This window comes from Channa argus, chromosome 2 (assembly GCF_033026475.1).
Source record: "Channa argus isolate prfri chromosome 2, Channa argus male v1.0, whole genome shotgun sequence".
In the NCBI taxonomy this organism is placed as follows: Eukaryota; Metazoa; Chordata; class Actinopteri; order Anabantiformes; family Channidae; genus Channa; species Channa argus.
The window spans coordinates 14980650-15007119 of NC_090198.1; the positions used below are offsets into that span (position 1 = coordinate 14980650).

A 26470-nucleotide genomic window follows, 5' to 3' on the forward strand; every position below is an offset into this window, starting at 1 on the left:
GTAAGTAGTGACGTGCTGTAAAGGTGATAATTGGGATTGGGAGATGCATGATTGGAACCACAAAATGTTGTCACCTTCAGAGCCCTCCCCTTTATCTGTACCTTTTGTCATACTCTGGTAGATCCAGTTTAACGCCATTGCTCCTCTCAAACTTGGCTGAACTCCACCTTAAGTGTGGTTGCTACATCTTGTTTGTTGCCCGACATATTAGCTGGGACTTCTTAAAGTTTTACAGGTGGCTTAAGGTAATTGTATCTTAATTTTTCTGTATTAGACATGGTGGAATTTATATTTGTGTGCTAGATTTTAGTGTGTTCATTGTATGGAAGCTGTGGAGAGGTACAAGCATCTTATCCCAGTATCCTAATTTCATAAATGAGTCCTGTATCAAAAGATTATTGTAGGACAGAAGTTTTAATACACATACAGTGTTTTCTTATTAAAAGTAGCAAATGTGATCAAGGAGTGTATTATGTTGATTAAATATTTTTACTTTTTTGGCAATTTCAAAATAGTGTTTTTTTATGTCTCTAAAAGGGAACAGATTTTAAAATGCATTTTAAAAAAAGCATGGCAGTGCTGTCATTCAGTACTCCATTTGGAATAAAACTGAAATTAAATTTTTAGAATCTGTTAATAGCACAAGGTGTTACACAACATTCTCTTGTCAGTTTCTTGTACGTGACCATTGTTGAAGTTATTTGAAATTTCTCAAGCTTGTCATACTTTGTGGTAGTGCAGAAATATTTTCCATTGTTAAACCTGCTTTGGAAACAATTTCCCAACAATATACACATCCTTCATATCTATATAATGTCAGGGTCAGATTAACCTGCTAAATGTCAAGCTGTACAGTACCTAACTATTGTCCTATCATCAGCATCATATAATGTAAATATTGATTTAAACAATGTTAATATTTCAAATACTGAGCATGTTTTACTAGAAATTGAAAATTGACTTGTTTCTGGCCTTTAAATTGGATTTAAATTGTTTAAACACCATTTTTTACTAAAATTGTAAGAATGTTACAATTATTTTTCACCCTGAATGGTTTGTGGCCTTGATAACTCGGGGTCCCACAGAATTTGCTTCTTTTGTACTTGTGTAATCTTGCCATTTGGAATTTATTAGTTATTTGTTAACTTGTTAGTCAACACCTATTTACAAGTTGTAAAAGAAAAAGTACACCAACAATAACTTTCATTAAACAATATTAAGTGTTTAAAAGCCTCATTTAAAACATGTTACAGGTTTAGCTTTTGGCAGGTTAAAAGTGTAAAATGTATTTTGAATTGGCAAATAACCTCTAACAAATGAAAATAAAACAAAAGTCCCAAGAGATGCACACTTAAACATCCTTTTAATAACCTCTTATAAGCTTTGAGAAAAAAATATTGAATTACTAAAGAAGCAGAGCTGACTGTGATGCAGACATTTAGAACTCATTATGATCATCTGTGTATTTGATAAGTGTGTTACTACATTTGACTAAATACTAAAATTAATAAAATACCTTTCACAAGGACAGAAACATGATGAAAAACTTCACTAATGTGACGGCACTAAAGCAACCACCTTATGATATTTATAAACACGTGTGTCTATTTAGTAGTTAAGTTATGTTCTATAACATTTTTTTTCTGTTTATTCCCATCACTACTATGTCTGTTTATTCATCGTTTAAGGTAATTCTGCTTTCTCGGGTTGAATAAATAGGTTGATGCCTAACGCATAAGCCAATTTATTGTTGCATGTTACCTGTATCACCTAATCACAAATATCCAAATCTCTGTTAACAGGACAGACTATACTCACACTGCTCCGCTCCTTAACATGGCTGCATAACCTGTTGCTGTGCAAATTATGATATCTCCCTTTGCCTTCCCAGCCTTTAGTTTTATTGTTTTTGATTTTCATTCTATGAAAGATGGCTAAGCTATCCAATTGCCTGTGGACCTCAAAAAAGATTTAAGCTCTTATGTTCCATTTATTATCCAATTGTGGTTTATGATATAATGTAATCAAAACAGTTTTAAACCTAGATGTGACAAATAAACACTAAACTATTAATTGTGCTCTACTCAACCACTGTGGTATTATTGCATAAATACAATACATTCCAGAGGTGTCACAAGCAATAAATTCTGTGTGTAATACTGTGAATTGCCAAAATGACAGTGTCAGTCACCATTTAACTCTCTCAAATATTTGGTGGGAGGAGAGTCACTTATTACAAGAATTAATAAGTAAAGTATCAAGACTCATTAGGCTGGCTACATCTGACATGGAGTGAAATCAAATATGACTGGTGACGCATATGAACTGACTAAAAATAAACTATCCCCTGTCATTGTATTTCCCAAAGGTTCAGACTTCCTGTCTGACTACTATGCTGCACAGAATCAAACTGAGTATCTTGTTGCTGGGCCTAACCCTTGTTCTGCTTGGCCCAGCCTGCAAAGCTTCTTCTCTGGGATTGACGGTGCAGGTTGTGCCCCTTGACAGCAATGGAGGAAAAACGGTGGGCAAAAAAACCTTTTGTGTCTTCAGTCTAAAGTCATAACTTATAGCCTTACTACACTTTTCCTACATTTCTTATAAATCTTGAGGCATTGGAGCACCGTAATTCAAGTCTGATTGTGGACCATTGTTTGTCATAGCCCCTTTCTTCACCCAGGTTTCCCATGCAGCTCTTTTCATCTAATTCCATCAAAGAAAAGGAAAAAAAAATGTTTTTTTGTTCCAGCTGAGCTACAACATTAACTAATATGAATTATTTTCTTCCTGTTTAAGTAACGAACAAAGGTTATTATATAGGCTTTATGGCCTTTTTTATTTAGAAGTATATATTATAATTACCATAATGAGTATACCATAGTTATTTTGAAATATGGCCGTGTCATCAGGGAAGAAATAATCCATTGATGGAAAAACCTGGTCTTTCAGTATAATCAGGTAGTCAGCTACTCAGTGCATCAGTTAGGGGTGAATACAGCTGACACATATTAATCATTGCATTAATTAATGTAAGGCTTTTCTGTAATAAAATCCAGGTCGTGACCTTTCTGGCCAGGCAGGGTATATGATCATTTTACTGAATGATAAATCTTGTCTTAAATCAAATAAATTAAAGAATCAATAAAATATTTTTTATGTGTAGTTTTTATAGGCATGTTCTCTAACAACACGTGAGTCACATTATGGAATCAAGTTTGGTAGTCTTCTAATTTTTTTTACATTTTCAAGTGAATTCAATCAGTTCAGTCATAACTTTAGTCACTGCACACAAAAAACATTTCATTTTGTCTCGTTGCTTCTTGCAGGTGCGGGCTCATTTCACTGCCATTGCTCCCAATCCTTGTCCAACTTTGTCTGGACTGTGTGCTGAAGGAGAGGACTGTGTGGTCTACCCTACCTCCTTACCTTTCACCGGCGAAAAACCCGACCCTGGGTGGTGTGTTCGCCAGTGGCAGAAAACGGTCCCCAGTAACTACAGTGGCTTCCTCACATTAGGGTAGGAGACCCACTTACACTGTTTGGACTTTTGACCAAAAACAATTGATAGTCATTATTCATTTGCATCCACACATTTATTCCTTAAACCTTTATTTTTTAATGAAAAACATTGTCATCCTGTTTTGTGATTGTTTTTTTAGATTTGTGTTTATAATAAGAACAATATTTGCGCTCCATAATATTCAACAATGTCGTTTATACTAAATAGTGTCCCACAATCTGTTTTGTATGGTGCTTAGTAATTATATTTGCTATATTTATTGCACTATTGTGTGTGTGACAAGTCCTACAAGTTTTAATTTTACATTTGATCTAGTTGGTTAATGGTGATTTTTAAATGGCAAAAAGACTAACACAGAGAATTTTTTCCATCAACATAATATTTAAGGCACAATTAGCTAGTACAAATGTTCCTTCATCAGAAATTGATTAGAGTTAATTTGTAAATAGTTTAACAAGCGAAATGCAAACTTTTGAACTATTCTTATTTATTTTTTACACACTCCGTTTTTGTTGTTGATGGGAGAAAATTTATACCAGCTGAATGTACAATGTATTTTTGTTAGAGTTATGTTTGCATCCCCTTATATGCCATTCCAATGAAGGGGGAAAAATAGACTGCTAAAAGTGAAATCAATACATTTAATTTCATGTATTTTTTATAACTGAAAAACCTTTTCTTTAACATTTAGGTCCAACACAATTTATATATCAATGAATGCAGGACCAGTGTTTCGGACAAACACTGGGAGACTCAACCAACCTCCTTATGTTGCTCTTCCTCCTCCGCTAAGGTAATACACACATACACACACACGCACAAACACAGTCTCCAGACATACAGCTTTTATGCAATAAAAAACAAACCATTTAGCTGTTTGGGTGCATTTAACAGCTTGTTATTTAGATATCCAGGACTTATAAAGTTACAATAAGGATCTGTGTTCATGCTATCCCGGTCACCTCCTTCACAATTTAAATAAATTCACTTTGACTATTTTACAGCACATAATTTGAAATTTTATTTAGATACGATAATATGTCTGTGTTATGTTCACAATTTGTATATTGTAACATGTTAACTTCATTGTTCAGTTTAATCTACCCCTGTTGTGACTGTGTTTGGGATTTAAAGGGCTGATTATCTCTTTGTTTTTGACCCTTACCATATTTGGGGATCAGGGCTCGTGTGAACTGTCCTCATGACTTCTCTTTGTCCGTAAAAGACCTGGATGGGGATAGGGTGCGATGTCGCTTTGCCCTACCTGAACAGGGAGAATGTCAGAACTGCACTCAGTACCCTTTCATAGAACTGGATAAGGTAGGTCCAACTTCTAAATTGTAAATGTTTAATTGAAAACACACACACAAATAATTCATCTTTTTAATTTACTCTTATTACTGAGTAAAAATGAACAAAATGTCATTTTTACATAACATAAGCATAACAAAATGTAACTTTTAAACTTTTGTTGATAAATTATTTTATTGGATTTTCTTCATCATTATTTTATCAGCTTCATACCCTAATTAAAATAGTAAAATATAGTATTTATAAAAAAGAATCCTGTAATTATAGTATTGTACATGATATAAACTCAGGGGGGAAAAGTAGGTCATTTACTTAAGTAAAGGTATACACATCACAGTGGACATTTAGACTCTAAGAGGTTCTGCATTAAAATTTTGACTTAAATGGAAAATTAGGCACTGTTGTGCACATAAATCATCATATTTTAGAGACGAATAATGTGTTTTGTATTTCGAATCTTTATTGTTAAAGTAACTAGTAACTGCTTCTGTAAAATGCTCTCCCTCTGACATATAGTGAAGTAAAAATATAAAGTTAAAATCTTTCAGGTAATGGACAAATGGCTAAAAAATGTCCTTAATCACAGGTCTTGCACTACCTTCCACCACCTGATATAAACTCATATCTACATGCACCTTTTGGACCCCTTTGCTGATTGATTACTTCTGCTCAGTGTAGTTTAATTTTGTTGGGCTAAACTCTTTCACCAGGAGAAATGTTTGTTAACATTCACTGGAGGAGCACCTACAGGACAGTACTTCATCTATTTGATGGCAGAAGACCTGATTCCTGTGCCCAAAATAAAACAAGTCACAGACAGCACACCCCTCAGCTCCATCCCTCTGCAACTTTCTCTTACTGGTGAGTCCGTCATTCAGATGATAGGCATTAAGAGGGCCCGTATAACAGAAAGCATCCTGAAGCAAACCAAACAACGTAAAACACTTGTGTCCTCCTGTCTTATATTTGAATTAGTAAAACCTCTCCTAATCTCCTTCCTTACAGTGGAGGAGTCAAACGCCATGTGCATCGCTGAACCTGTGGTAAATGGTGACACACCTAAAGATGGCACCACAACGTTTGTCCTGCCATACGAGGAGGTGAAATTCGATGCCATATATATGTCACAGCTGGAGAGGTGCGTCCTGATAGCTAATGTCTGTGGTAATGACTAAAATATTCTGTATGTTGTTCCTGTGGCAACATATTCATTTTTAGAGAATTTATCTATATTTTCCCCTAGAAAATGAATAATTAGGTAAAGAGTTACTAATGTATATTTTGGGGATGGACTTTTCATTGCAGCTTTAAACATAACACAACAGCTTGGTCTTTTTCTGTGGATTGTTTTTAAGGTCAGCACTAGGGATAACCGACATTGAAATAATGTATAAACACTGTTTATTTGTTATATGTTTTTCTTTTGTTCTCTATATTTGTAGTGTTTCAGAAATAGCAGTGGTTGGCCCCCCTGAACTCTACAGGGTTAACTTCAAATCAGTTGGCTCCATGGCAATGTTAAGTATGGCTTGGGTCCGATCAGAAAACAACCTGACTCGCCTTTTACCCATCTGCTTTGCTGCAAATACCATAAGGTAAGTTCGTAAGATGGGTGGCTTTTACTTGTGGTTCAAAGTCTGGGCCCCATGAGTACTGTAGAAGGAGGTGAACACTGAATAATAATACCAGAAAATATATATTTATCCACAAAAATGGAATGGATGGACTAAAACCCAAGGGTAGTGGGTTTCAAAAATGGAATAATACGGCATATATACCATCGTACGTAAAGTAGTAATTGTCAGCAATTTTGTTCTTTCCCTCCTGGGTGGTCTTTCTTTCTCACCACACCTGACAAAACTTCTCACTGTAAAGAGTTGACAGCACAAAGAATATTGTATTTAGAATTACATCACAAACAGATAATATATTTATCAAAAAATGTTAGTGATGGAAAGTAACAAAGTACAAGTAATTGTAAAAGCACTTTGTTACTGTACTTCAATACATTTTATACGTATCTGTACTTAGTTAGATTTAATTACAGCTAAATTTACTTTTACTCCACTAAATCTAAAAATAAATATCTATACAAATATCTATACTTTGTCTAATCAAGGTTGCATTACACATGGACATTACTTTACACATTTATTTTATATACATTATACACCACTTGCTTTCCTTTGTTATCCAAAAAAATCAATAGCAAGATAATCTCTTAATGAATCCAGGTGCAGGTGGACACAGTGTCAGTTCCATGGCCATATTTACAAGACTTGTTTGACATATTAGCAGTGGTCATTGTGGGTCGGTACGCAAAATATTTACTCTTTGGTGTCCCGGCAATTCTCACAGGGAGCTGGTGCTGTGCACAAAACAATGTTAAGGGTATTGTTTAAGGTTATTTTAGTTTGAATGAAATGTCAAAAACAGTTCTGGCTTACAAAATACTCATGTCATAGAGGAAGACACAATAGGAAAACAATGACATTTTATATTGTTGATGTACGATGGTCAGTGAGTTAATTAAAATACCACAATGTTTTACGTGTTTTAAATAACAAACATTGGTCCATAAAAAAAGTTAAGTACTTTTACTTGTAATACTTTAAGTTAAATACTTACTTCTACTTAAGCATAAATGTTAATGTCGTACTTATACTAGATAGCATTTTTATTATACATTTATTTACCTGCTTACACTCAGTCAAATGTTGAAATGTTGAGTATTTTCAGTATGACAATCTGATATGCACTTCTTGTCTTTCCAGTTTACAGTCAGAGCCCACATGTGTGTGGCTGTACCAAAGTAAGTCCTTAGACCATCATAAGAATGCATGTTATGCCCTTTTGCACTTCACAAAACACCACTACTAACCTCACAGAAAGATTTCTCAGACTGAATGACTGACTGTTAACCCTTATATATTAAAATATGCCTTTGTTAATCTTTTCAGAGGAAATGAAGAGATTACCTGCTGGATCAGGTTGAGAAAATATTGCACTTAATTATGTGTAATTGTTACTTGTAGGATTCAAATTTGTCTTAATCTTGCGAGAACTTAACAATAATCTAAGAATAAGTTGTTTTTTGCCTGCAGAGCTGACCTGTGAGATGACAGAGATGATACTGGTGCTCCCTGTTGCCTCCCTGAACAACATCAACCTGGCAGAACTGCAGCTCAACAGCGCCACCTGTCCTGTCACCTATAACAGCACATACCTTACTGCATACATCTCCTTCACTGGCTGCGGCACTAAGATTGTGGTAATGTGTATACCTTTCTTTCTATCTTTGAGGTTATCTGTAGTTTTATTGCCTTTTGCAGACCTTTTATATATTTTTTGCTTTGCATATGCATATATGTTAAAGTGCAAATGTGTGTAATTTTTAAGGGATGTTTGATGATGTTCACTTGGATGGAACAGTTCAGCCCTTTGTAGGCTTAATCAATTATGTATAAAAAGTGCAAAAGTGTCAGGACATAATATTGAACACAGCAACTGACACTTCGCTTCATTTTTGATTATTATGCAATATTTTGAAATTATTATTAGCTATGCATTAGTACAGGAAACATTTTAAAATATGTCGTTTTCTTAAATATTATATGTTTAGCTTACTTATTTTTCCTGAAATGATGGAAAAAGAGAAAACTGTAACCTTTGAAGGTAGAACCAAAGAGAGACAGGTAGAAGCTAGAAACAAAAAGAGAAAATTAGCAAAACTCTTCAGTCACTGTGTTAATCAAATCATAACATTTGCATAAATCTAGTTTTCTCTGTACAAGAAAAATAACAAAGTATAGCAGATTGTTTTTACAGGCTTTTTAAATTTTTACTTTTAATAACTTAATCCTAATTTCAAAAGTAATTAGTAAAAGTCTCCATTAGGAATTTCTAACTTATAGTTGACAGATTATTCAGATGAAAGTTAATTTCAATTATATTCTTCTTTGCCCTCTTCTGTTTTCCAGAGTTCAGGATCAGAGCTTGTTTACACCAACACCTTGAAAAGTGTGCGTCCTTACTCTCCTATCAGCCGCAATCCCTCCCTCATCCTCCCTCTGGCTTGCCGAATCCCTAAAGCCCAAGTCAGAGGACCACAGTTTAATGTCAGCATGCCTACTGAGACAGAGGTCTTTGGTGTGTTTGAATTTCATCTAGAATTTCACTTCCCAGGAGAGGGGCCTCTGGCAAACCTAACGCGTAATGCCAAGTTACGCTCCCTCCAACCACTGCTAAAACGAAGGCGACGAGAAGCTGAATCATTATCAGGGAACCACAGCATCTCCATTAGGTCCACTAATGATGTAAGGGAAATTGGGTCCAGGATCGACAAGCTGGACCTCTACGTGCTGACCAACTGCAGCATAAATAGAGCTGAGCTGATTGTGAGCAAATGTATTCAGTCTGAGACGGAGGATTTCACGATAAGCTACCCCCTCATACAGCAAGGGTCAGTGACTTCTGTTGTTTAAGTTACTTTTAGTTTCTGACCATTTTGAAGAGGACAGATACTATATAAAATACTGACCTTGTTTTGTCTTCAGACGTCATCTCTGAATTTGACACGTATCATATAATTTCAAATAGTTCTGTAACTCTTTTTCTTTCAGGTGTTCAACTTCCAATAACACATTAGAGGTTATTACACCAGCTACTAATGTGAAGATTTACCGACTCGATTTGAGCACCCTGGCACCCACAGGAACAACCGTATGTACATATATATATGTCATATAAGAGACAGTTACACATTATATATATTTTTTGCCGTTCTCTTGTTCTCTGTATTGTTTCTAAGTGCAGAAAGACAAGCCTTAGCAGGAAATAAAATAAAAAAAATTATGGAAATACAGCTGACTAAAGCACTTATATAGTATAGACTAAAGCATTGCTGAGAAGATCTCTGCAGGATGCTGTTGTCTATGCTCACATACATTGGCAGTATTAGATTGTCCACCACTTTTTGCTTAATTAAAAATGTCATAGATGGGTTTGCTTGAAATTTTACACACATTTGCAGAATATCAATTCTAATCACTTTAGTGATTCTAGGACTTTTTCTTATGTGCTAGAATGTAGTTGATACTTGTGGCCTGACAACTATTAGATTAATTGCCTTAAATTTTATTTTAGAATGTGAAATACATTTCTGTGGTACACTGTTTTATGTGAGAATGCACATAATAGGTATAATAATATTGGTTCTCTGTTTAAAATATATGTTCGGTCTTCTGTGTTAAAGTATGTTTTATCTGGTTGCAAATTAAATTTGAATAGTGATAACATAAATGCACACCTGACTATGGGTGCTGGCCATGGTAATGTGCTGCATCCAAACAGTAAAGATAACGTCCATAATTTATTATTTATAACAGGTCTGAACATTCCCTTTCTTTTAGCAGTGCTTGAATTTGTTAAAATATTCTGTCCGCCATGTTCAAAAATAGCTGTAAAAATATAAAATGTTTTTTGGTGCTAATTGTATCGATGTATTTTTTTTGTTGTGCAGATGTATGTCCAGTGCACAGTCAATCTGTGCATCTCAACCAATCCCTCTAAGAAGTGTCCTGATCTGTGTAATGGCATTGTTACTAGCTCAAATATCGTTACCAGTGTGTTCACGAAGTCCTACACCATCAACTCAGGAGCCGTTAGCCTCCTGGTGACAACCACTGCACAACCCACAACAACCATATCCACTATTTCAACCAATACAACATCATCTAGTTCAGCTGGTAGTACTGTGGCTCCTAATACTGCTTCTGCTAATCCTTCTACTACTGGTACTGGTACTGGTACTATTGCTGCCACTACTGCCACTATTGCCACTACTGCCATTACAGTAACCACAGCAACACAGAGCACCACTACTTCACATGGTAAGGTGTCTTTTTATATATTTCCATTATTTTGCTTTTAATTTGTGATTATGAGCTGACCCTTTAATTACTTTAATTGAAATCAATTTTTAAGCTATGTTTGTAAGGAAAGCCTTTTTTTAACTTTTAAGTATTTTGTGAAGGCTCTTTTAAATTAAAGGAAACTTCTGAGCACTGGCTTGTGTTAACCTTTTTGAAATTATTACCACCAGCTTATCACCAGCTTACCACAAGCAAGGTTAACAACAGCTTTTTGCCCTGAGAAAGCCTAAAATAAGTGTAAAAGTATATTCCTGGTCTGCTTTTTATTGTAATTCATAATAATCGTCAAGTGTTGTTTTATTTATATAATTGTTTCACAACCCCAATTCCGAAAAAGTTGGGACGGTGTGTAAACCATAAATAGAGAATGCAATGAGTTGCAAATCTCATCAACCCATATATTATTCAAAATAGAACATACATACATACAGAACGACATCGGATGTTGAAACTGACATTTTACCATTTCATGGCAAATATTAGCTCATTTTGGAATTTAATGGCAGCAACACATCTCAAAAAGGTTGGAACAGGGGCAACAAAAAGCAAAATTGCTGCAAATCAAAAACAAATGGAGGAGCATTTGTCAACTAATTACATTAATTGGCAACAGGTCAGACCATGACTGAGTATAAAAGGGGCATTTCAGAGATGCAGAGCCTCTCAAATATAAAGATAGCCAGAGGTTCAGCCATCTGTGACAAATTGAACAAAAAAATTGTGCAAGAATTTCAGGAAAATTTTCCTCAACTGAAAATTGCGAAGACTACAGACTGCAGTAAAAGTTTCAGAGAATCATAAGCAATCTCTGTGCAAAGGTAACAAGGCAGAAGGCCAAAACTAGATGCATGTGATCTTTGGGCCCTAAGGTGGCACTGCATTAAATCGGGCATGATTCTCTACCGGACATCACTGCATGGGCTCAGGAACAGTTCCAGAAATCCCTGTGAACACAGTTCACTGTGAAATTCACAAATGTAAATTTAAGCTGTATCATGCAAAAAGGAAGCCATATGTGAACACGATCCAGAAAGACCATCATGTTCTCTGGGCCAAAGCTCATTTTAAATGGTCTGAAGCAAAATGGAAAACTGTTTTGTGGTCAGATTAATTAAAATTTGAAAGGGATTTTGGAAGCAATGGACACTCTGTCCTGCAGACTAAAGAGGAGAGGGACAGTTCAGCTTGTTATAAGTGGACAGTTCAAAACCCTGCATCTCTGATGGTATGGGGGTGCATTAGTGCCCATGGCTTGGGTAGCTTACACATCTGGAAAGGCACCATCAATGCTGAAAAGTACATAGAGCAACATATGCTCCCATCCAGACAAGGTCTGTTTTAGGGAAGGGCTTGCAATTTTCAGCAACACAATGCTAAACCACATACTGCATCCATTACAACAGCATGGTTTTGCAGGAGCAGAGTACGGGTGCTGATCTGGCCTGTTTGCAGTCCAGACCTTTCACCAATAGAAAATATTTGGCACATCCTAAACCAAAAATCGGGCAACAAAAGCCCAGGACTGTTGACCAGCTAGAAACCTGCTTTAGACAAGTATGGGACAAAATTCCTCTCCTAAAACTCTAGGAACTGGTCTCCTCACTTCCCAGACATTTACAGACAGTTGTTAAAAGAAAAGGGAATTCTACACAATGTTAAACATCCCCCTCTTCCCACTTTTTTGGGATGTGTTGTTGCCATCAAATTCAAAATTAGCTAATATGTTCCATGAAATGGTAAAATGTCTCAGTTTCAGCATCTGATATGTTGTTTATGTTCTATTGTGAATAAAATATGGGGTGATGAGATTTGCAAATTATCGCATTTAGTTTTTATTTACGTTTTACACATCGTCAACTTTTTTGGAATTGGGGTTGTATTACTATTATTATTATTGTTGTCGTTGTTGTTGTTTTTTTTTATTTTTTCCAAATTTAAATGTAATTACAAAAACTTTAACTCTGTGACCTCTTTTTTCTTGCAGCCTCAAAGCCAACTTTATCAATGACAGCAGGACTGATTTTGGCAACTGTAATTATATTTCTTCAAAACAACTTCCTTTACTGAACGTGCCTCTGCATGATAAGCTATCCAAACAGGGAGCACTACTTATGCTTATTTGGGATATTTGAAAATTTAATATCATACATAATTCCACAGAATCAGCATCTTCAGAAACTGAAAACACACTACTGTCAAAAGTATCCAAACAACTGTGTGCAAAGTAAAAAGAAACCAGGATGCATTGCTTACATTTAATAATCCTTATTATCATGTAAAATTTTGTTATTGCATATTTTTCCTCAGAGAGATTAGGGGTTACACCCAAAATATTGTTCTGATTTATTTATATTTTGCTTACGTAAATGTAACATTCTTGGTTTCAGTGTTCCTCTCCTAACTTCCTGATAGCTTTCTGCTGATGTAACAAAACTGTGTACAAATATAAAACATAAGAACATTTTTCTGTTAAAAAAAAACCTTGATTAGAGCATGAGATTTTATTGGTCTGCTCTTTTTGATCTATTTTGTGTAAGAAGCACTATTTTGTCTGTATGTAATATTTGATGACATTTTTGCTTATTAAATCATGAAATGCAGTCAGTATAGCTAAACAGCCTGTACTGTTTGGATTTTCATAACTACTTACTAGAACATAACAAAATGCTTCAAATACCCTTTTCTCCTCATGGCCCCTTGTTGGCCACTGCTGCTCAATGTTTGCAAAATCATGAACATTGTGAACAAATGTTTGGTGAACTGAATAATAAAATAATTAGGAGAATTCTAATTTAATTCTATTTATTCAGACAGACATTTTTAATCTCTAAAATCAAGATCCAATTTATACATTTTGTCTTGAATCTAAAAATCCTGTTTGAAGTCCTTTGTACCAGGATTGTGCTTATGGGTGTTTGATGTGCACATATCTTTACTGTAAAAATGAATATTTGTATTTACGATAAATATGATAATTTGTAAAACATATTAAACACTTCTGCAAATTGAGTTATGTTTCATTTATATGTGCTCTTTCAAGTATGTAAAAAAACACATTAAACCACATGTACTGTGAGCCGGTTTTGTCAGAACCATAAGCATAAGCAACGCATGATGAGTAAATGATCTAAACATAACACAAATAAACAAGGAAACGTACAATGTAAATACGTGCAAAATTAAGTCAAAATTAACTGTAATTTAATACTTAATTGAATTAAGAAAGGTGTGACTATCTGACTGTATGTCTAGGAATAGCTTCAGCAGCAGCAGTAGAAAAGTCTAGACGATGAGTTAACATTTGAGAAGTTGATATGAGTGAAAGTTTATCATTTTAAACCAATGTCATCAATTAACAAATCCATTTTTAGTAAGCATGGAGGCGGTGATGCAGAGTGCAGATAAACATGCACTTGGCATGACTAGACGCCTCTCACCAAATGCATTGGCTCGCTGCTTTCACTGTATTTGTTTTCATCCTGGAGATTTGACCAATCTCAGTTGAGACTGGGAGGAGACCTGTCCGCCTTCATGATAGACACGCCTCTATGTTCAAGGAACACCGCTTCATACATATACTGTTGTTAGCGGCGTAGCCACTACGGATAATTTAATTTTTGACATTTCCATTTAGGGTAGCTTCTCAGAAGTTCACTTTCTGTCACAAACAGGTGAATGCATGAGTAAAGGTGCACTGGTTGGGCTCCGTTACAGTGGTGTCAGAAGTTGTTGCTGGTGGCTGAGAGGTAAGCTAAGTTAAACTAGTGCTAGCTAGTTAGCCTAACATACTCTGTACTGATGGAGGTTATTTCGTTTTCATGTAGCGTTTGGCTACCTGCTACATAATAGTCCAGAGCGTAAGCCAACACTGGCTGACATTGCGTGATGGTTTATTATTTTGGTGTATTTTCGTTTTCCAACAAAACAAATGACAATCGGCTACGTTAGCTTGTGGAATCGATAAGTTAGTCCAGCTAGTTTAAATGAGGCTAGCAGGGAAGAGCGGTGACCATGAATTAGCTGGCATGCTAACGCTAAGTAGTCTAAACTGTGACAACATGGATTGTCGTTCGCTGTCTGTTCCTGCTATTTCGTGTTTTCCTGCCTGGGTCTTGGTTGTCTTGAGACAAACGTGGATGACAGAGAAGCCGTTTATATGACAACTAAGTGTTTTTTCTTTCGAACTTCTCGCGTAACTTAACTTCAATGCGACGTTACGATGTGTAGAAGCTAGTGCTAGCTTGTTGGCTAACTAGCTTTCTTCCTGATCTAACTGTTAGCATCTCCTGAATGAATAAGTGACGGTGTAACTTTATGCAACTACACCTTAAAGGGGTCCAGAGATTATAATCTAAGCAGTCGACTGTATTATCGCGATCGGACGTGGCTGTTAAGGCATATTCCATTTAGCTTTAACCGCTAAGGAAGCAAACACGTTCAGTTCGTTTGAATGTGAGAGTAGCAGAGTCGCGTTTTACCCGGTAGACACAAACCCGCTCTCTTTGATTCTGTCGACCAGCTTGCCTTCAAATACAAACAGTAAATGTTGTGTTGCTTGCCACATAAATTCGCGCTAGGACGAAACCCAACGTCAGCCATCAGACAAGCGAATTCGGACAGCTCGCAGACCAGGAATGGCGTTAAGCTCGGTGTTTTGGCAGAGAGGGGGAGGGGATGAGGCAGGGCTACAGCGAGCGAGAGACAGCGCCTACATGCCTGTGGAGTATTGGTTCACAGCTGAATTTTAGCTTTTTTTTGGAGCGCTACTTAACCAACTTCACTGTCTTTTACTGTCTGGCGTATTCGCTTCGCGTTCCGAGGAAAAATGTTCGAAGCTGGCTATGCGAAAGACACGATCTCGGCGATCGAAGATCGTACGCTCAGTCACCGTGTTCTCCGAAATGGGTTGTTGCAAGGCAATGGGGCGAGATATTTGCTCTCTGCTAACCCAATGCAATGACGTTTGCTTAGGGACCTTCAATAAATTTCTCTCTCTTTTCATTGAGTCTGTAGAGACCCACACTGGCAGAACCTGAACGTTTTAGTAATTTAATCATAGTGAAATTAGCTATGTTCAGTCCTATAAAATATAAGTAACTCTTACTCAGCCAATAGAAAGAGCTATGCTGCTTACATCTTCATCAACGAGTGTCATATTAAAACTTAAATGAAAACAAATATTTATGTGATGTGTAGAGATGTTCAACAGTTCAGTCATAGTTCTTAATAACTTCCAATTCTTTGTATTATGTCTTATGTGCATTATTATTTTTGTCTGAGTTAAAAATGATAACTCTAGTAAAATCATTGCATCATACTGACAGGGGTAAGAAGCCCATAACAGCAACAATTGTATCTTTCAGGCAGTCACAACCTTTCTACGGCACAATAATAGCATGTTCATTTAGGGACACTCTTAGGCAAGTATTTTGTGTATTACTTTACTCATAACCTGTTGTTTTGAAAAAATTAAGTAAAGTAGTGCATGTTTTATGATTACCATTTTTTTCACTACTAAGCTCAGAGCATCTGTCTGTCTATCTGTCTATACAGGCTTAATCCATTCTTTAGGCTCAGGTCCTCTACCAGAAACCTGGAAGCTTAAGGGTCCTGTGCAGTATCTTAGCTTCCACATATTGTTTAACTCTTCTTTCAGCCCTTGGTATTTCCCAAGCTTCTCGTGTTCTTTCTTCCTACATCTATCACCATGGCCTCCTTCTGTTTGTCCACCATACCTATGTCTGGTTGGTTGCCCATTACCGATTTGTCAGTTTGCATCTTGGTCATTATCAACCACCTTCTGTAGTGTATCCCATTTTGACTTTGGGACTTCCAGTCTGTACTTTGCACAGATGTTTCTGTACACTTTGCTAACGACTTGCTTATAGTATTCCATGTATGCCCTTGCTTGCTAGCATTTTGCAACTCACTGTTATATGCTGGGTTTTCTCAGGGGCACCTTTACACACCTGTCACCTGGAATCCTGTCTGGTATGGTAGACCCCAGTCTCTATTGATTGTGTACTTGGAGCTTGTTCCTGTGCTACCAAGATTAGTGCCTTAATGCTGTCTGTCAGTCCAGCTTTGTCCGGCCACTGGTAGGATTGTTTGATGTCCGCCACTTCTTCTATCTGCTGGTGGTACATACTGTGCAGGGGTATGTCCTTCCATGAAGGTTCCTGCTATTCCTTCTCTTGCTCCTCTGGTTTTGACTTATTCACTAAGCGCACAGGTCGACTTGCTTAACATACATCAAAAGTAAAACAGTAAGATGGCTGTGTCTAATGAGAGTATGAAGTCCACTGTTGAACGAGTGAAAATAAAAAACTTTAGTTCACTTCAATGGAACAAGCTCATGCTTTAATTATATTGCGAATTGACTTTATATTAGTCTGTAAAACACAAATTACCAGTTACGATTGGCCGGATTAAGTTTGGGGAATAATGCCCGGCAGTGCATACTTTGTCTGATTTGTTTGTTTAAAGAGAAGATTATATAAGATATTGGTGAATGTTATTTGTTTTTAGTAAATAACTTATACTAAATTTAAAAAGAGCTTAATGGAGAAAAAATTATAATAACATGATAGTAAAATATTTATTGTGTACAATTGTGATACTGATCAATAAGAATAACAAGTGCTTTTGTGCAAGCAATTATGACATTTAAGATTCTTTATTGTCCCTTCACTTTAGAAAAAACTTCTCAAAATTAACTCCAAATAGTTAATTGCACAAACCTGGAAAAAGTCTGTGTTTGTATAAGTAAACTGACTGAGTAACTGCCAACAGCAGTTAACTTTCCATCCGTCTTTATCTACCTCAGCCCCTTTTGAGTATGTGTATAGGATGAAGAGACGTGTGGAGGACCAGGAACCAATATTTGCACCCCAGCAACAGCAATCGTGCCGCCCCACAGGTCAAGGTATTGCAGAAAGCTTCCAGCACAGGGCCCCAGCCCCTACTGTGATAGAGGCAGCTACGGATAACATGCAGCCATCCACTGGCATCCAGTACTCTCTTCCGCAGGGCTATCAGGTATGATGATATCAAAAATAAATAAATATATAGTCTGGACTGAATATTTTTATTCAAAAGTTGGTAAATCTAACATTGTGGTTGTTTCACATTGTAAGGATGAGTTTTTAAAGAGTTAAAACTGCTTCAGTATAATTGTAATAATATCAATATTAGGCTGGACTTTTTTCTTCATTTTTTTTTTTTTTTTTACCCCATTGAGACCATGGTTATCTTTAAGGTAAGCAACCAAGCATTATTACACCAAAAAGTTCCTAAAATTCTATTTCTACCTAAAAGGTACCCACAATGCCTCAAAGCACAAGTGGACATGGAGGCAACAATACTGCCCCTCATGTTGGTCCCAATGCACACAGTCTAGCTGTTCAGTCTCAGGGTCCTGCAGTGGTCCAAGGTCATGTTCATCCACCAGCTCCCATGGGATCAGCCCAAGGACAACAGCAGTTTCAACGACTGAAGGTACTGCAACATGAGCAAATAAACAAACTTTAAAACTATCTGCCAATATAAATATGTTAGATATACTCGTGACATTAAAGTACAAGTTTCTCCTCATGTGTATGTTGACATTGGATAAAAGCATCTGCTAAATTTAATGTAACATTAACTGTGTTGTCATATTGTATGGTAAAGGCCCCAGTGAAACAAATCAAAATTTTGTGAAGTTGAAAATTTGCCAGTTACTGTTTAAGTCTTACTTGTAGGTGGAAGATGCCTTGTCCTATCTAGATCAAGTGAAGCTGGAGTTTGGGAATCAGCCACAGGTTTATAATGATTTTCTGGATATTATGAAAGAGTTCAAGTCACAAAGGTGAGTTCTAATTTTATAAAAAAAAAATTCCAATGTCAGAAAAATAGCAAAATCTGTGGGCCCAGCTGATTATGAATCACATACTAAATTGCTATCATTCATTCTGTAACTACAGCATAGACACTCCTGGAGTCATCAACCGCGTGTCCCAGCTCTTCAAGGGACATCCAGACCTCATTATGGGTTTTAATACTTTCTTGCCTCCTGGATATAAAATTGAGGTTCAAACCAACGATCTAGTCAATGTGACCACACCAGGTCAGATTCATTACATCACCCCTCATGGTATTTCCGTTCAGAACATCCCTGTAAGTGCCGCATCCAGCCAGCCTGCGAGCCACCACCAGCACCAGAGTCTGCCACAGGCTGGCACTCTTACTAACAACACCGCACCCATCCCCACCCAATCTGCTCCAAACAAAACCAGCAAGGTACAGTGTTGTTTGTATTTTCCACTCAATTAAGTAAAATAGGGTAAAGGGTCCAATAGGGTCCAGTTTTCTACACTGACAAGTTTTATAACATGCCTTTGAACTTTGTTTTTCTTAACAGCCAATTCAGTCTCCAGCCCATACACCCACCAGTCAACCCAATCCATCCATTCCGTCTTATGCCTCACCAAGGTCGCCATCAGTTCAGTCCCACACTCCCGTGAGCGGCACACCATCTGCTGGACCACCTCTCCAGAACAACCAGCCAGTGGAGTTTAACCATGCTATAAATTACGTGAACAAGATCAAGAACCGCTTTCAAGGTCAACCAGATATCTACAAAGCCTTCCTGGAAATACTGCATACTTACCAGGTAATCAACACCACAACATATACAGTATTTAAGTGCTGTGACATACACTGGGCTGTTTTTACCTAGGATTAATATAATATCCCAATTTATGTGGTAAAGGTACACAAAAACAATACTCAAGTAAAATTGCAAGTATTGGCCTATAGAATTCTACATTACTAAGCCGATTAGCTACATTTAACATAAGTACAAAAGCAAAAGTACTCCACTCTGAAACGATGCATGGTAAATACTGTAATACTAATTATAGCAAAATATGTACAATAATGTAGGGGTAAAAGATCACTGTTGGTAAAAAACCATCATTGCGTTTAACCACTTTATTGGCTGGCAGGTTGTTAACGCATAACAATACAACGGGATTTACCAACAGGTGGGATTAATGTTGTAGATGATTACTATGTAAGTATATAAAATTAACATGATAACACTCATTGCCTATTTCTTTTAACTCCTCTAATTATGTTGATATGGGATGATGAACTGTTGCCTCACTTGTGCCTAGCAGAGGACAGTGGGACTCTAATTTGGAATGCTGAGCTATAGACTATGGACAGTCTGTGATTAATTGTAATTTGAATTAATTGACAGCTCATGCATGTGTGTGTCTATCTTTGTTTGTTTATTGCCTAAATATGTACAGAAAGAACAAAGAAATGCTAAAGAGGCAGGAGGTAACTACACCCCAGTACTGACTGAGCAGGAAGTCTACACTCAGGTGGCAAGGCTCTTCAAGAACCAGGAAGACCTGCTCTCAGAGTTTGGACAGTTCCTGCCAGACGCAAACAGCTCAATGGTGAGTGTCAATGCATAGCTTGGCCTATTGAACGGGAGTTTATTGCACAGATGTTGCAGTCTTACAGTGTTAATTGTTGGTGAAATAATCTGAAACAACAGACAGACAAATAACAAAAAGTTACAGTGCCTCACAAGCATTTAGAATTTTACTAAATAATTTAAGGATTTGTCATTGGTTTGGATAGTAAGACAGGAGAAGTGAAGGGAAGTGCTTTTCCTGTTTTTGGAACTAGTGATCAAACTCTAAGCATTGTTTCCAGTGTTGATTGTTATAAGCAGTTTTTCCATTGTGAGAAAGTAAATGATAACATTTGAAACAATTTCCTAATGATCTATCTACTATAGTCACATGTTCCCTGCATTTATTAAACATTTATTAAACTTCTTGCTCAGTCAATTCCCTTATTTATCTTGAGCTTTTAAAAGTTAACTTTACTACATTGATTTTGGTTGCTGTGAATTTTTATGACACCTTTGCTGAAATTATTGCTTTCCTTTTTATGTAATGCCGTTATCAGTTGTTGAGCAAGAGTACACCAGATAGGGCAGAGTCTGTGCGTAATGATCACGGTGGGACAGTAAAGAGACCCTTACTGAACAACAACAACAACAAACAAAGGCTGAACCAAAATGGTCTGCCCATGAGAAGACCTGCTGGAGTGGGGGCCACACAACCCATCAAGGTACTCACCACTCTACTTGTTTTCGGTTTACATGTATTTAGATGTTTTTGTTTATTTAGTACGACTGTAGTCAGGAAACTGTATTAGACAGAAAATTACGAAATACCACACAAATACAGGTAGACCACACAAATACAACTTTGCATCCCCTTATTTTGAAATACCAAAAAGTAAAACAAAGTTTTTGTTGCAATGTGCAAAGAGGAACCCAACAACATAAAGTTGTATACACAATTAGCCAGTGCTGCAAGAGATATTGCAGCATTATCATTTTTTAAACTTTTTGAATATACTTCACCATTTTTACTTCTTCTGATGATGAAAAAACTGGCTATGTATACTGGCTGTGTATAAGACATTATGTTGTTCGGGGGAAAAAAACTTGATTCCACTTTAGGAACTGTTATACACGTCATATTCCATGCTTTCTTTTCCCTTTGTTTTTTTGTTTGTTTGTTTGTTTGCTTGTTTTGTTTTGTTTTTTACTGTTGCTGGTGACTCATTTACTACCAGCTGTCCATCGGGAAAAATTACATAATATTTGCACAAATTAAAAACAAAAACACTATAAGATGATGGTGACAGTCATAGGTTTTTTATGTCTTTATTTCCATTGCAGAAGAAACCCAAATTAATGGAGAAGGACCATGGCATGACTGAAGTGGGCAAACACAGCACAAGCACCGAAACTATGTTCTTTGAGAAAGTTAGTATCATAATTTTTGGCACCAGCTATATTTATTTATATTCTCGCAATAACAAGGTGGAGATATGTGTTAAAGAGAGAATCATTTCAAGGGAAGGTTAATAAATTGTTTTAATTTTTTTCCATTGACAATACTAACAGGTGAAGAAAGCACTTAGGAGCTCTGAGGCATATGAAAATTTCCTGCGGTGTCTACAAATCTTCAATCAAGAAGTAATTTCCCGCACTGAGCTGGTGCAGTTGGTCCTCCCATTTCTTGGGTGAGTTTAGGAAGTAGGCCTATATATCATCTGTCAGTACATGTATGTATGTGTAACGGAAGCACAAATTTGTCATAATTTGATGAGCAGTATATTTTGATGTTATAGATGTGTCATTTTGTTTTTAAATTAAATATTAATTTATTATTATTTTTATTTTTCAACACTGGTATACAACATATGTAAGAAAACTAAATCTGCTTACCACACATCTGTAAACCACTGTGCTGTAGCCTCAATGGTAATTATTTCACAATTAGTGTGTCATGATTCACAGAAAATTCCCAGAGCTTTTTACTTGGTTTAAAAACTTCCTGGGCTACCGAGAATCTAGTCACGTGGAGTCAAGCCATGCAGAGAGTTTACCCAAAGAGCGCGCAACAGAGGGCATTGCCATGGAGATTGACTATGCTTCTTGCAAAAGGCTGGGGTCCAGCTATAGAGCTCTACCAAAGAGCTATCAGCAACCCAAGTGCACAGGAAGGACGCCACTCTGCAGGGAGGTGAGTCACTGAAGGAAGTCTGCTACTTGAAGATATTTCTGTTATGAAAACTTATTTATTTTCTCCCAGTGTATGTGCTTGTAAAACAAATCAGAAATGTGAGTTGGCACTATAATAATTTGATAATGTTTGCTAAATTTGGTTGGTAATTTCAGTTTTAATAGAGCATGCACCAGGCATCATAGGCAAGTAAAATGTATTTTCATTACATAAATGTATATCTTCCATAGTCCATATTGGGTAACATATACAGTATATAGCAATAAAATAAATATATCGATACAGTAAGATTAGTGAGATCTCACCTTATCTGTTTGATATTTCATATTAAATTGCTCAAGTAATAGTGTTAAAAAAAACTAAACTGGCAAACTACAATGTAATGGAGCAAAACATTATTTCTCAACTGTTAATTTATCTGACTGATGTCAAAAAAGTAACACATTTGTTTAATTACTTATTCTCTAGCATATCTGTTTTTGTGTTTTTATGCCTGTTATCAGTTCAACAACACTCCAGATGAGAGCCACCATAAATAAAGCTTTGCATTGAAATTCAAATACATCCTATTGCAGGTTCTGAATGATACATGGGTGTCATTTCCATCATGGTCTGAGGATTCTACATTTGTCAGCTCAAAGAAGACTCAATATGAGGAGCACATATACAGATGTGAGGATGAGCGCTTTGAGGTAAGGAATCTGCTGTTTAAATATTTTCAGTGTAAAAAAAGCTTACTTTCTTGTTTTATTGTGTACATCAATTTGTCTCAGTGATTCACTTTACTCGGCGTCAAAAACCTTTGTTTTACTTGTTGAAGGAAAATCTTTCCCCTCATACAACCAGCCATAATCAGATGGTTTGGTTCATTTGTCAATAATTTGACTGTGGTTTTGTACCGTTTAGCTGGATGTTGTGTTGGAAACCAATCTTGCCACAATACAAGCCCTGGAGACAGTGCAGCGTAGGCTCTCCCGCATGTCAGCTGAGGAGCAGTTGCGTTTCAAACTCGACAGCACTTTGGGTGGCTCATCAGAGGTCATACACTGCAAAGCTGTCCAGAGGATATATGGGGACAAGTCCCATGACATCATCGATGGGCTTAAGAGGAACCCAGCTGTGTGCGTACCCATTGTTCTAAAAAGGTAATTGTTTGATTCTAGTTTTTTATTTGCCTCTGCTCTGGGTTTGTATTTTTATAACACTTGGTTTTGGGTGATGTAAGGTTATTTATCCCTTTCTTTTTTTATTACTGTTTTAGATTAAAAATGAAAGATGATGAGTGGAGAGAAGCACAAAGAGGTTTCAACAAAATCTGGCGGGAGCAGAATGAAAAGTATTACCTGAAGTCTCTCGACCATCAAGGCATCAACTTCAAGCAGAATGACACCAAAGTGTTGCGCTCAAAGACCTTGCTCAACGAAATTGAGATGCTGTATGATGATGTAAGGAATCACTCTTTAGGAAACAATTTGAATCATACCAAAACAGTAAAACATAATGACCCAATATTGGTTGTTGGTGATGCTTTGATACGGTAATTGATTTGCACAACAAAGACTTTTATCACCAGCTCATGTATAGCTAGACTACACAAAATGTTATTTTTGTATAAAGTAAATGTCTCAAAATTCAGCCCACTTCATTTCTTTCTGTGTCCTGTAGCGCCAGGAGCGAGTATCAGAGGAAACTTCTACACCACCACCAAGTGGCCCGCATATGACCCTGACCTACGATGACAGCCAAATCCTGGAAGATGCTGCTGGCCTCATTATCCACCACGTAAAAAGACAAGTGGGCATCCAGAAAGAAGATAAATATAAGATCAAACAGATCGTGCACCACTTTATTTCTGATCTGCTGTTTGCACGGCGAGGTGAGCTATCTGATGTGGAGGAGGAGGAAGAAGAGGATGAGGAAGGCATAGACATGAATCAAGATGTCTCCAAGAAGCACAATGGCCTATCAAGCAGCAGCCCATCCAAGTCCAAGCTCCTCTTTAGCAGCACAGCAGCTCAGAAGCTGCGGGGCACAGATGATGTCTATAATCTGTTCTTTGTGAACAACTACTGGTATGTCTTCTTTCGTCTTCACCACATCCTCTGTTCTCGTTTGCTGCGGATCTACACACAAGCTGAGAAGCAGATAGAGGAAGATGCCCATGAGCGAGAGTGGGAAAGAGAAGTGTTGGGGCTCAAAAGGGAGAAGAATGAAAATCCAGCAATCCAATTGAAGATGAAGGAGCCATGTAAGTGAGACAACAAGACAACTCATATTATTACTAACATTTATTCATATTCCACCATACAACCATGCAGATCAAATTTTGTAAATCTCCATATATAATGTTTTATCTGCAGTGGATGTCGATGTAGAGGAATATTACTCAGTGTTTCTAGAAATGGTACGTAACCTTTTGGATGGAAACATGGAGCCAGCTCAGTATGAGGACTCCCTGAGGGAAATGTTTACTATCCATGCCTACATTGCCTTCACAATGGACAAACTTATCCAGAGCATTGTTCGGCAGGTCAGTGCATTCAAGATTATGAGTTTTTTTGTATACTGCAGTGTTTCACCTATAATAAACATTTTTTTCTTTTTTTTTTTTTTTAATAAACTAAAATTTTCTAGTAATGTTACGTTTACGTACATTCACTTCGCTCCCCTTTTAAATGAAGAAAGATAACAAGAGACTTTCTAGAAATAGACATCGACCTATTAAAGCCCCTTAGATTTGTTTGTTGCTGTCCCTCAATGTCCCTCACTTGCCTGCTCCTCCCAGGCTTGGTGAGAGCGAGTAGCAGTGGATTGAGTGAATGTAGAAAGGGAGTGGCTTTAGCAAGAGCACAGCTGTAAGTCAAAGGAATAAATCATTTTTTATTATTTTATTTTTTTTATTCCTTAAAACAGCGATTTTACTTTTTTAAAAAAAAAAAAAAAACAAATGAGTGTGGTCACACCTCTTCACAACCCTGCGCAAAACGATTTTGAGTCAATCAAACTGAAGTGCATGTTTCTCTGCTACTCTGTGGTCTCTGCTCTGAAGGTGTGTATGTCTTGGCCGTAGTCAGACAGAGACCTGATGCATGTAATGTTGCAGATGCAGACAATGCAGAGCAATTACAGTTGGTTTGGTTATATGGTTTTGTGCTGTTAAGTCCACACATGGGGTGGAGAAAACATTATACCGATAGGATGTTTAAGTTTAAATCTGATACTTATTCCCCATGGTAAATTAATTAACAAAACAAGGTAATATCACCCACATCGTAATAGAGATGCACCACCACTACTGAATATTAATGTATTTTTTATTTTCTTCAATAAGGTTGGACACCAGCCAAGAGTGTGTTAAATTTCCATTTTAGTTATAATTCAGTTTTTATGGGCAGTATATATTTTTAAAAAATGCCCCTGTTATATTTCTTTTTTTTTATAACTGGTAGTCTTAAGTCCTAAGAATGTTCTGTTGCTTATACTGTCAGCCTAAAGAAGGATTTCTTGTAAGAAATACTGGAGAAATTATTTGTGTCCAGTAAGTAAAAGCTGGGAGTACAAGAAACAAGCCATATATTAGTAATAGTAGTTTTGTTTTGTTTTTTGTTTTTTTTTATTGGGTATCATTTGTTGATTAAAATTTGTTGCTCTCATAGCTCCAGCACCTTGTCACTGATGATGGATGTGCCCGTGTACTAGACATGTATCTGAGTGAAAGTGCCAATAAAGCTACAGGGGGCACACTGTCCACACAGCCATCCAGGGCCACAGCAGAGGGGGTCTACCAACGTAAAGCTGAGCATCTTATGTCAGATGAGAACTGCTTCAAGGTACCACAAGCCCACAAACCAATAATATTAATATTGTACTTTGATCTTAACTACAATCAGCAGTTCAAGAAATTTCCTCTGATAACTTGTGTTTTGTCTAGCTGATGTTTGCAAAATGCCGAGGATCTGTTAGTCTGGATGTGGAGCTGCTGGACACAGAAGAAGAGAATTCTGATGAGCCTGCAGAAGTAAGACCCATATCACACTCATGCTATTGACTTGTCACTGTCTTTGAAGTGCAATAACTATGTCTTTGACATTGCTGTATTACAA

General features: G+C 36.8%; 2 protein-coding genes across 6 annotated transcripts in view; both read left to right on the plus strand.

Moving 5' to 3' along the window:
• The first annotated feature begins 47 nt into the window (after positions 1–47).
• LOC137118134 (uncharacterized) lies at positions 48–13773 on the plus strand. The gene is made up of 15 exons (XM_067495729.1): positions 48–245; positions 2369–2524; positions 3327–3517; positions 4212–4313; positions 4702–4840; positions 5542–5692; positions 5837–5969; positions 6274–6426; positions 7606–7643; positions 7792–7821; positions 7936–8102; positions 8812–9293; positions 9454–9553; positions 10353–10722; positions 12749–13773. The coding sequence occupies exons 1-15, from the start codon at positions 48–50 to the stop codon at positions 12829–12831; spliced, it is 2493 nt and encodes an 830-aa protein (XP_067351830.1). The 3' UTR covers positions 12832–13773.
• A 525-nt stretch (positions 13774–14298) lies between these two features.
• LOC137118086 (paired amphipathic helix protein Sin3a-like) overlaps positions 14299–26470 on the plus strand; it is a 17549-nt gene continuing 5377 nt past the window's right edge. For 3 of the 5 annotated variants that reach the window (XR_010913703.1, XM_067495727.1, XM_067495728.1), the window contains exons 1-18: positions 14299–14510; positions 17591–17802; positions 18082–18261; positions 18507–18613; positions 18729–19044; positions 19166–19417; positions 20061–20213; positions 20734–20898; positions 21518–21604; positions 21746–21864; positions 22142–22367; positions 22943–23059; positions 23274–23512; positions 23629–23812; positions 24033–24615; positions 24728–24897; positions 26024–26197; positions 26299–26385. Coding sequence is in view for 4 of the 5 variants with exons in the window: in XM_067495727.1 (XP_067351828.1) it covers positions 14444–14510; positions 17591–17802; positions 18082–18261; positions 18507–18613; positions 18729–19044; positions 19166–19417; positions 20061–20213; positions 20734–20898; positions 21518–21604; positions 21746–21864; positions 22142–22367; positions 22943–23059; positions 23274–23512; positions 23629–23812; positions 24033–24615; positions 24728–24897; positions 26024–26197; positions 26299–26385 (3438 nt within the window). In the remaining variant the exon portion in view is untranslated. Of the gene's footprint in view, positions 14511–16127; positions 16922–17590; positions 17803–18081; positions 18262–18506; positions 18614–18728; positions 19045–19165; positions 19418–20060; positions 20214–20733; positions 20899–21517; positions 21605–21745; positions 21865–22141; positions 22368–22942; positions 23060–23273; positions 23513–23628; positions 23813–24032; positions 24616–24727; positions 24898–26023; positions 26198–26298; positions 26386–26470 lie in introns of all 5 variants that reach the window. The other 2 variants (XM_067495726.1, XM_067495720.1) reach the window with 2 other exon arrangements.

Excerpts from the sequence above, each read along its gene's own strand:
- LOC137118134 (XM_067495729.1), top strand. The coding sequence starts at position 48 with ATGATTGGAACCACAAAATGTTGTCACCTTCAGAGCCCTCCCCTTTAT. Across the intron at positions 246-2,368 it reads AGTTTTACAGGTGGCTTAAG|GTTCAGACTTCCTGTCTGAC; the intron begins GTAATTGTATCT and ends TATTTCCCAAAG. Across the intron at positions 9,554-10,352 it reads TGGCACCCACAGGAACAACC|ATGTATGTCCAGTGCACAGT; the intron begins GTATGTACATAT and ends TTTGTTGTGCAG.